The sequence below is a fragment of the Sebastes umbrosus genome, chromosome 2 (assembly GCF_015220745.1).
Source record: "Sebastes umbrosus isolate fSebUmb1 chromosome 2, fSebUmb1.pri, whole genome shotgun sequence".
In the NCBI taxonomy this organism is placed as follows: Eukaryota; Metazoa; Chordata; class Actinopteri; order Perciformes; family Sebastidae; genus Sebastes; species Sebastes umbrosus.
In genome coordinates, this window is record NC_051270.1 from 196,590 (window position 1) to 208,438 (window position 11,849).

At 41.9% G+C, this 11,849-nt stretch overlaps 1 protein-coding gene across 1 annotated transcript; it reads right to left on the minus strand.

Moving 5' to 3' along the window:
* Positions 1-1,920: 1,920 nt before the first annotated feature.
* LOC119478275 (ribonuclease inhibitor-like) lies at positions 1,921-8,327 on the minus strand. The gene is made up of 7 exons (XM_037752905.1): positions 8,302-8,327; positions 8,114-8,189; positions 7,847-7,914; positions 4,456-4,632; positions 3,574-3,750; positions 2,734-2,907; positions 1,921-1,978 (listed from the first exon to the last, which is right to left on the minus strand). Exons 1-7 carry the CDS (start codon positions 8,325-8,327, stop codon positions 1,921-1,923), a joined length of 756 nt encoding a protein of 251 aa, XP_037608833.1.
* Between the last annotated feature and the right edge of the window lie 3,522 nt (positions 8,328-11,849).

The following is an 11,849-nucleotide window of genomic DNA, read 5'->3' on the forward strand; positions in this document are numbered from 1 at the left end:
AGAGGTTGGCTCCGGCCCACTCTAATCAGGTCATTGAGCTGGCAGCTTATGACCCTTCATGCCTACAGGGTGAAGATGCTAAGTCAGCAGAACTGCTCTGCCCAGTGAGGGCCTTAAGGCATTATATACAGGTGACTGCGAGCTTTCGCCGCTGTGATAGTTGTTTGTCTGCTATGGGGGCCATAGGAAAGGGCACACCCTGTCCAAGCAGAGGCTTTCCAGGTGGATTGTTCAGGCCATTGAGGAAGCATACAGGTCAACAGGACTGCCTTTACCTCTTAATATCAGAGGCCACTCCACCAGGAGTGTCTCCACTTCCTGGGCAGCACTACGGGGGATCCCCCTAAGTGATATCTGCGCTGCGGCCAGCTGGGCTACTCCATGCACCTTTGCCCGTTTTTACAGGGTCAATGTTACTGCTCCCCATGCAGTAGCATCGGTGGTCTTTCAGGAATCCACAGGCCGTTCCCGGTGAGGTGGATTTTCCTCGTGACTACGTTGGTAGTCGTCATCCAGTGTTAAACACTGCCTCTGGCAGTCAGGAAGAACGAAATAGAACGAGAGTTACGTATGTAACTACGGTTCTATGAGTTCTGGATGACTGCCAGAGTTGGCTGTCACTCGGAATCTTGGTGAGAAGATTCTGGAGGGACATCTCTGATGATGACGTGGGCTTATATAAACTACGTCATCCCAGGTCACATGTGACTTTGTTGATATTAAATACTCGACCTGCGCGTGCGCGAGATGGATAACATCCAGTGTTAAACACTGCCTCTGGCAGTCATCCAGAACTCATAGAACCGTAGTTACATACGTAACTCTCGTTTTGTGAGGTCACAGTGACCTTTGACCTTTGACCACCAAACTCTAATCAGGTCATACTTCAGAAAGAATCAGTTCAGTGTTCACTGCATCCATTCTGATAAACCTCCTTTGTGGTAAAACAGAGGGAACGGTGACATCTGCTGGCAGAAAGCAGCTCCAGCAGGAACAACAGAACATGAACGGTGGTGAGAACGACCGCTTCAACACGGATTTCTGAGGGAAGAAGCTCCACGGGCGACTTTATGTGTCTGCGTTCAGTCATGTAACGTGAAAACTGGCAGTCACACATGAAACTGGAATCCTCCTGTACGTACATGATTAGTGAATATAAAATCTAGAGTACGCATGTTAATCAGTTCTGTTTGTTTATTTTACATCAAACATATTAAATATGAAGCTGCTGACTTTACACCTAAATCCAGACGTAATCTGTTTGTAGTCAGTTGAGAAACTGAAGTGAAGCCTCGACTGAATTCAGAGTTTATCTCATTCTTTCTGTTTGTTACAAGCAAATATTTATCTTCTATAATATGAGAAATGGCTGGTATTGGTTTTAATCATGGATGTATAAAGAGAACTGGATCCAGCGTCGGAGACTCCCGTTCATTCCTCTGAGAGCGTCTCAGTGGAGCGTGAAGACAAAATGGCTCGACTGCCGAGTGATGAAGAACCCGGATCATCCGGTGATCTTCCTCATCCATCGGGGAAAAAGTCTTTTTGGGCCCGATGGCATCACGAGACAGACACGGAAGTTGTAGTACCGCCTTTTGGCCGCTACGAAAATGGGCATCAAAGCCCGGCGCTCTTTCTGAGGGCTCGGTTTTAAAAGAGTAACTTTATTAACTTCTACTGTTATTTAGAAATAAGTGGAAATAAACAGCAAAGCTCCATCGTTCCACAGGGTGGAGCTGTGACACAAAGCAAAGCAGAAAGATCTATTTAAATGTGTTCATCTACAGTTCTGTTGTCATGAACTGAACTATTCTGCAGAGGCACTTTGGGTTCAGAATATATGAATGAATAAAAAAGACAAAATCAGATGCAGGTCCAGGTGGTGAACCTCTGTGGATCATCAGGACACGGCTGATCCTCTCAGCACATCCACTTTCTCATCACTGACTCCCACAGAGATAACCACGGCCACTTCCATCTGATGAGAGAAGAAGAGAACAGAAGTCATGAATCAGTGTTTACAGAGACTCCCTTCATCAGCTGTCAGTCACTGATGCAGCACACAGTTCATTTATAAAACTATCATTAGCAGAACCAACCTCCATATCTCCGCTCACTACTCAATATCTCCAACAGGAACCGCAATTTATCTTCTAGCTAATTCATCAGTGTGGTCGTTCCTAAAGTCTGCACCTCCTCTGGTCCTCACTCATTCCAGTGTGCTGCTCCTAGTGACTGGAACGAGTTAATGAAGACACTAAACCTCCACACCCTCATCCCGTTACCCTCCTTTAATAGCTCTATGGGCAGACCACATCATGGTTACTAAATGTAACCACGGTTCTATGAAATAAGAGCCAGTGATCTGAGGCTTCAGTCAGACTGATCTCAGAGCTGTGACAGAGATGAACTGATCAATGAGAGAACAGAGACTTTCTGATCAGATTTGATGGTACGACAGTTTGATGGATGAGGACCACTGTCTCTATACATGATGTGATGCTGTCAGCTGTAATCCAGCTTTATTTCCTGGAGACATGAACACAACAACAACATCTTCTTCACATCAACTCTAACACATGATCACATGATGAGCTTCTGGCTGATCTGATTGGCTGACTGTTCTCTCTCTCTCTCTGTGTGTCACCGTTCTCCTCTCACAGCTTAACTGAGGAAACACATCACAACAATACTGCTGAAACCAGCATGGACCGACTCCGACCCTCTACTGACCTCAGAGTCTCCAGTCTACAGTCTGGACTCTTCACGAGATCAGACAGCAGCTTCACATCTGAACCCTTCAGGTCGTTGTCACTCAGATCCAGCTCTCTCAGATGGGAGGGGTTGGACTTCAGAGCTGAGGCCAGAGAAGCACAGCTGATCTCTGACAAACTGCACCACCTCAATCTGAATAAAGAATAAATGATGAAGATAAAAATCACTTTATAATCCAATCAGATGTGTTCAGGTTTTAAATGTGTAGCTCAACATCACTATGTCCTAATCAATGATATTTTCCCTAAAATGAGTAGAGTGACTTTGTCATTGTGTTATTGTGGATCATCATAATGTCAGCCTTCTACAGACATCATCCAGATGTCACCACCACATTCATACAGCTGTTCATGTCAACACACATCAATAACATGCTGCTGATCTCTGTCTTCATCTATGTGTGTGTGCTGAAGGATCAGTATCAATGATCAGACATTATTTGTGGAACACGTTGAAACAATCAGAAACCAGAGAAATATTTCTACTTCATGAAATAAACTTGATCAATTTAGAACCAATATTAGTTGAGAGGATCTTCTGTATCCAGATGTGACCATTTACCAACAATGATAAACATTCATTAACTTTAACAACTAACAGTGGACATTTTCTACACTTTCTTTAAGAAACACAAGTCTTTAGTGACTGCAGACTGAATTTAGTTCAAGAAACATGAAAATATGAAGAAAAGGACATTAACAACTTTATGGATGTAAGTTATGTTTGTACATAAATCAGGTTGAATTGTTAATTAAAGATATAAGATCTATAACAGTAACAGAGAATCAGTGAACTGACCTCAGAGTCTCCAGTCTACAGTGTGGACTCTCCAGAAAACCAGACAGTAGCTTCACTCCTGAATCATACAGCTTGTTGTTGTATCTCAGACCCAGCTCTATCAGATGGGAGGGGTTGGACTTCAGATCTGAGATCAGAGAAGCAAAGCTGATCTCTGACAAAATGCAGCTCCACAATCTGAATAAAGAATAAATGATGTAAGTTTAGAAGACAACATTCCAGCTTGAAATCATTCAATGTTTAATAATGTGTTCAGAGCTGAAGAAGGTTTAGAACGTAGAAGTTTAGAAAATGTAAACTCCAAACACCTGAAGCCAACAGGATGCAGGTTAAAAACTGTCAAATACAAACAGTGAAACAGAGCTCTCATTAATATTAATGACAACGTGCTGCTACTTCAATAAAGACGTGGTGACTTCACCTCTTAAACTCTGACAGCTCCACCAGTGGATCCATCTATACAAACTCATGTTGAGCAGCCAAACACAAATAAAAACCACAGAAACTGATTCAAGATTCAACTCAACATCTCAAAGTTTCTAAAGATGTCAAAAATGTCAGGATGGATTTGGGGGAAATGTGAACAAAAGATATTTAATATAAGACATCTACAATATTTGAGGAATAGTGGAGTCATAAAATCAAAGCATCTTCAGTTTAAACTCTTCAGTCAGTAAAAGCATCATAAAGCTTCATAAAATTTAAAGACATTTTGAGGGGTTGGACTTCAGAGCTGAGGCCAGAGAAGCACATCTGATCTCTGACAACCTGCAGTCCTTCAATCTGAATAAAGAATAAATGATGAAGATAAAAAATAATTTATAATCAGCTGAAAATGTTTCATTTATAAAAAACTTCATAAGCTACAGTCAGTGAACTGACCTCAGAGTCTCCAGTCTACAGTTTGGACTCTCCAGTCCAGCAGACAGCGGCTTTACTCCTGCCTCCTTCAGGTTGTAGTTGTTTCTCAGGTCCAGCTCTCTCAGATGGGAGGGGTTGGACTTCAGAGCTGAGGCCACAACTTCACAGTGAGTCTCTGAGATTCCACAGTCAGAAAATCTGTATGATTATATGAAAGAGGATACTTTATATGTTATATCATTCAAAATGAATCCATAATTGCCACTTGTGAACACAGTGGCTGCTTAAGCATGAGTTACATACTCAATTTTAACAATAATAATCCTTTATCTATACATCACATTTTAACAAGTTTAACACCTTTTTGAGCATGTTAAGGCCCTCAAAAATACAATTAATTTGTGTGAAAAATATTAATTCCTACAGTTTCATTAGGGTCCTCGCGGCCCTACATTGTCGGTACTCGGGCCCTAATTAAAAGCCAATTCATTTAAGGGTGTGTAGCATCCGCTAACACCCTCCATGCTCACTATGAAATGACTCTGAAACCATTATGAAGAAAATTATAGTAATAATCGCATAAAAGCAATTCTCTAGGACTTCAGAAATCTCCGTTGGAAAATGATACAGATTATATTTCTAAACTCTTAAGCGTAGTGGTAAAACAGGTATTACCTCTATGTGTGAATATTTAAGACACTTTACAGAACCTACTCATGTAATAATAACGTGACTGCATTCACTGAAAACGTGTGAAAAGGCTGTGAACATTGTAGTCCTGGATTTTGGAGTTAGACCGTTAAACTGTTTTTCGCCAGTTTTGTGTTCAGGATTTTTTGGGCGTGCCAACCCGTTTTCACAAACCTGGTTTCTGAAAGGCAAAAGAGAAGCCCAGGAAAATGACAAAGTGTCAACAATTGGATCCTTACGAGGAAACCCCCAAAGTCTAGCCGTTTTGTGAGTTGTTGAATTGGGTGAAGCTTTATAAACTTTGTGTAACGCTGTCTGCGATACATTCGTAGTTATTCGTGCCTTGTTGTAGATTTGGAAAACGTTGGATAGGCCTACATTTTAAAGTAAGTTGTTTATTTTTTTGTGAAAAAAATCAGTTTGTGTCAGTTTGTCCCGGCCTGTGACAAATCAGCTGTTCAGACGAGAGCAGTTATTTATTACTGCAGACTATATTATCAATTTCCCTCCTGAAGGCTATTGCTTTCATTTACATGTAGGTTAATTCTGTTGAATAATCTATAAGAGCTTTCATGGACAGAATAGACGGTATAATCAATAACTAGAATGGCACTCGGAGAGCGCAGACCTCTGCCAAGGTGCCTTGTATTTTTGTTTATGTTGAGATCAGCTGTACGTAGTGGAGCATCGTAAAACACTTCATTCAAACTTGACAGAAACTAAATAAAACTAACCTAAACCGTCATCGTTACTCTTTCCAACAATCAACAAGTGAGCTTTGGTCGAACTCACCTGAAATTTCACAGAGTTTAATGTGAAAAAACGCTGAATCTACAAGTGTTCCCCTCCACCCCCCGCTCTCTCTCTCTCTCTGCAGGCAGAAGGAAAGAGGCAGGGTGACGCGTCATGGACGCATCATCAGTTACACTGCGCATGTCCTAAAGCCTATGGTGTTAATGCACAGGCTGAGCGGAGTTATTAAAAAATATTACTGAATCCGGATCATGATCCGGATTGCCACAAAAATCTAATGGATTGTTCATTGTGCCACACCCCTCCAAAACATTTCATTCAAATCCAATCGTGGACTTTTGGAGTAATCCCGCAAACGGACAAACCAACAAACAAACCAACAAACCAACAAACAAACCAACAAACTAACAAACCAACAAATACACCAACAAATAAACCAACAAACCAACAAACAAACCAACAAAAAAACAACAAATAAACCAACAAACCAACAAACAAACCAACAAACAAACCAACAAACAAAAAACAAACAAACCAACAAACAAACCAACAAACCAACAAACAAGCCAACAAACCAACAAACTAACAAATACACCAACAAATAAACCAACAAACCAACAAACTAATAAACAAACCAACAAATAAACCAACAAACCAACAAACAAACCAACAAACTAACAAACCAACAAATACACCAACAAATAAACCAACAAACCAACAAACAAACCAACAAAAAAACAACAAATAAACCAACAAACCAACAAACAAACCAACAAACAAAAAAACAAACAAACCAACAAACAAACCAACAAACCAACAAACAAGCCAACAAACCAACAAAGAAAACAACCAACAAACCAACAAACAAACCAGCAAACAAAACAACAAACCAACAAACCAACAAAGAAACCAACCAACAAACCAACCAACAAACCAACAAACAAACCAACAAACCAACAAACAAGCCAACAAACCAACAAAGAAACCAACCAACAAACCAACAAACAAACCAGCAAACAAAACAACAAACCAACAAACCAACAAAGAAACCAACCAACAAACCAACCAACAAACCAACAAACAAACCAGCAAACAAACCAACAAACCAACCAGCAAACCAACAAACCAACAAACCAACAAACCAACAAACCAACAAACAAACCAACAAACAAACCAACAAACCAACAAACAGGGTGCTGCAGTGGTTAGCTCTAGCACTAAGACAGACTTTTGGAGTGATCCTGCAAACCAACGCCAGTGATAACATAACCTCCTCCCTCGGCCTTCGGCCTTGGTGGAGGTAACTAGAGGCGTGTCTCCTTCAGCCGTCTCACTACTTTATGCATAAAAACAGCAATCTGAATCGTGTTTTACAAAAAGCTACAACATAATATTTTCATGACCTGATCATCATGATTATCATCATTACATGAGAATAACTCTGGGTGGGAAGCACACTTCCTCATACACATCAAATATGGTAAGTACAGAACAGCTGAGTTCAGGTGCAGTATACGGCAGCTTCAGCTTTGATAACCACTGCAACCGGTTTCCACATATAGCCCCATGGGGGCGTGACAAATCGGCCCCACGTTCACTATGTCATGACAGGGGACTTCTTTTGAGCCAAGGACCCAGCATGGTCCCAGCCCCGACCCGTCATGGATCGTTCTGGGCCCCATCGCGGAGGAGGGGGGGGGGGAATTCTAGGTGGCTGCATCTGTCTATGTTGTGATAAAATGCTGGTGTAAAACCTCAACCACCTCTAAAGTCCTTCATGTGTTTTACCAGGTTTGCATGTTCAACATTTTTTGCTCAACATTTGAAACAGCTGAAGAACTGACATATTTTATGTAATAAACATGTGGAACACCATTTGAAGGATAATTAGAATTTTATAGTGTGTATATTTTAATAACTAAACTACTAATATACATTGATTTACAATGTTAATCACATCTGGACTTACTGAGCCTTTCTGCAGTTCCTCACAGCTGGAATCAGTCTCCGTCGTCCCTCTGGTGTTGTGTTGTACTTCTTCAGGTCCAACTCATCCAGAACCTCCTCTGACATCTGCAGCATGTAGGCCAGAGCTGAGCAGTGGATCACAGAGAGGTTCTTCTTTGATCTGTTCTCTGACTTCAGGAACTTTTGGATCTCCTGATGTACCGAGTGGTCGTTCATCTCCGTCAGACAGTGGAAGATGTTGATGCTTCTGTCAGGAGAGGTTTTATACGTGTTCATCTTCTTCAGGTTGTTGATGGCTCTCCGGATGCTTCCTGAACTGCTCTTTGTCGGACCGAGCAGACCTCCTAAGAGGTTCTGGTTGGACTCCAGAGAGAAGCCATGAAGGAAGCGAACAAACAGGTCCAGGTGGCCATTTTTACTTTTAAGGGATTTCTCCATGGCTCTTTTCAGGAAGACATCCAGAGATGGGCCATGACTATCATTGTTCCTAAAATACTTAGAGATGTTCTTTAGAGAAGACTTTGGGTTTGACTCTCTGTGCTTGAAGTCTTCTCCCAGGAAGTCCTTCAGTACCTCTGTGTTGCTGTTTGTGTAACAGTGGAACATGTAGACTGCAGCCAGAAACTCCTGAATGCTCAGGTGAACAAAGCAGTAGACTGTTTTCTTGAAGATCACACTCTCTCTTTTGAAGATCTCTGTACAAACTCCTGAGTACACCGAGGCCTCTGTGACATCCAGACCACACCGCTCCAGGTCTTCTTGGTAGAACATGATGTTTCCTTTCTCCAGCTGTTCAAACGCCAGCCTCCCCAGCTTCAGAAGAACTTCCCTGTCAGCCTCCGTCAGCTCCTGTGGACTCGTCTCATGTCCCTCACCATACTTCTGCTTCTTCCTCTTTGTCTGAACCAACAGGAAGTGTGAGTACATGTCAGTCAGGGTCTTGGGCAGCTCTCCTCTCTGGTCTGTAGTCAACATGTGGTCCAGAACTGTAGCAGTGATCCAGCAGAAGACTGGGATTAGACACATGATGTGGAGGCTCCTGGATGTCTTGATGTGTGAGATGATTGTGCTGGACAGCTCTTCATCACTGACTCTCCTCCTGAAGTACTCCTCCTTCTGGGCGTCAGTGAAGCCTCGTACTTCTGTTACCCTGTCAACACATGCAGGAGGGATCTGATTGGCTGCTGCAGGTCGGGAAGTTATCCAGACGAGAGCTGAGGGAAGCAGATTCCCCTGGATGAGGTTTGTCAACAGCACGTTGACTGATGACTTCTGGGTGACATCAGACACAACCTTCTTCTTCTTGAAGTCCAGTGAAAGTCTGCTTTCATCCAGGCCGTCAAAGATGAACAGAACTTTACAGACAGCGAGCTTCTCTGCTGTGACCTTCTGTAATGTTGGATGGAAAACATGGAGCAGCATGAGAAGACTGTACTGCTCATCTCTGATCAAGTTCAGCTCCCTGAACGAAAGCAGAACCACCAGACTGACATCTTGGTTCTCCAAGCCCTCTGCCCAGTCCAGAGTGAACTTCTGCACTGAGAAGGTTTTTCCAACGCCAGCGACGCCGTTCGTCAGAACGACTCTGATGTGTCCCTGTTGGTCAGGTAAGGCTTTAAAGATGTCGTGGCACTTGATTGGAGCGTCATGGAGGGTCTTCTTCTTGGAAGCTGTCTCAAGCTGCCTCACCTCATGTTGGGTATTAACCTCTTCACTCTGTCCCTCTGTGATGTAGAGCTCAGTGTAGATCCTGTTGAGGAGGGTTCCACTTCCTGTTCCATCACTTCCTTCAGTTCCTTCAGTCACACATTCACATCTCCTCCTCAGACTGATCTTATGTTCATCTACAACCTCCTGCAGACCTCTATTCAGACTGATCTTATGTTCATCTACAACCTCCTGCAGACCTCTATCTGCTGAAAGAGAGAAACAAAGTTTAAGACAAAACAAAGAAACTTATTATTTCTAATGCCAATATGAAAATAATCAATATAAGAACATATAAAGAAGTAAATGTTATAAAGTCATCTTCCCTTCTTGAAGTCTAAACTAACGTCAACGTGATATTTATATTTATTTGTAATAGTGTTTCAACGTGTCGCTCTGCAGGACCAGACGTGTGTTTGTAAGTCAGAGAAGGAGACTGTAGCAGGAAAGATAATGTTGTTCAAAGTCTGTGGCTCCTGTTCAGTTCAGTTCAGTTCAGTTCAGTTCATTTTATGTTTATATAGCGTCAAATCATAACAGAAGTTATCTTAAGATGCTTTTCATATAGAGCAGGTTTAGACCGTACTCTATAGTTTAGAGACCCAACAAGAGATCCTCCATGAGCATGTATTGATATACGACAATGACAAGAAGATAACTCCCCTTTCATCAGTGTGTCTGTCTGTCTGGGATAGAACAGTGATGTTGTTGCTTTACAGAGATTAATAGTTCTCCATCTGCATCTATGCAGATGGAGAACAAACATCATTCTGATTGGTTGATGCAAAGACGGAGTGCTATCATAAAAACAAAACATACAAATATAACATTATTTCTTCTGGGTTCAGACTTTCTCTCAAAGGAGAACAAAGTACAAGTGATGCAGAGCAGATATGTATGATGGAGAAGATCTGAAACAGTTGTTACAACAATAGTCAGGATATTAAAACAACAAGTTTCAGGACATGAAGACATCAGCAGACACATCTACAGTCTTACTTTGGACAGTGCTGGTCTGACTGGCTGTCTGAGGTCCAGGTCTTGTTCTGGATCTGGACAGCAGCTCCTCCACAGAAGCATGACTCCTCTTCTTCTCTCTGTGGAGACATTACTTTATTACTAAAATCATGTGTTGATTGTTGGTGAAGAATATCCAGACTTGTCCGACACTGAAGCTCAGATGGTCACAGAGAAGAGTTAAAGTGTTGGTAGTGAATTCAGCATTCAGTCTGTGATGAAGATGTTCCTTTATTTCAACTCTCCTGCTTTAATAAACAAAAATTAGCTGCTTTTTTCTGCAGGAATATACATTTTTTAGCAGAACGTTTTGTCTTCATCCTCAATGCGTCATCATCATCCACCAGGTCAGCTTACAGTAAAAACAGTCTCTTAGGTTCAAAGGTTCGGGGTTAAGTGTCTTGCTCAAGGCCACATCGACATGCGACCCGGAGCAGACGGGGATCTAACCACCGGCCTTCCGACTGGTGGACGACCTGCTCTACCCTCTGAGCCACAGTCACCCTTGAGAGGTGTAGCAGTGTGTGGACAGTTTATTTGTTGTTGAATAAATGCTACGAAACTACAACTCCTCCGCTCCGCTCAAGCGAGCTGGAGAGACCGGAGCCGACTTCCTGAGATTCTCATGTGTTCATGAGAATCTCTTTTGGCTTGAACAGGTTGAATTAAAATGAGTTCTGTTATCTAAATGTTATCTCATTTATCTGTTTTTGTTCAGACTTATATGACTAAGATTCTTCTCAACATCTGAAAGAATAAAACTATTGTCTGTTGCACAATAAAAAATAATTTAAGTCATTTTCCTGAGCTGCAACTCTTTTTTTTCATAATCCAGACATAGATGGGAGCCAGAAATAACACTTCTTCTTGCTCAGTTAGTACAACATGAAGCTGCATGTTGAGGAATATAAATCTGTTAGCAGAACATTTAGTCTTCATCCTCAATGCATCATCATCCATCAGGTCAGCTTACAGTAGAAACAGTCTCTTACTCTGACTCTGAGGGTCCAGGTTCATTATTGAAGTCTGGAGTATAACCTTTGGACCGGTCACTCTTCACAGACAGACAGCTGGGTACTGGAGACTCTGCTCTCTGTCTGGACTGAACTCTGCAAACACCAACATGATTTTATTCACATCACATGAATCCTTGATGAATTCTCTTTTAGGTCATTAAGGTCGCTCTAAACACACAAACTACTGCTGCTGTCAATTAGGGATGCTCATTTTCAAAAATGTTCTTAACCGATAACCGACCCTCGTTAACCGATTATTAACCG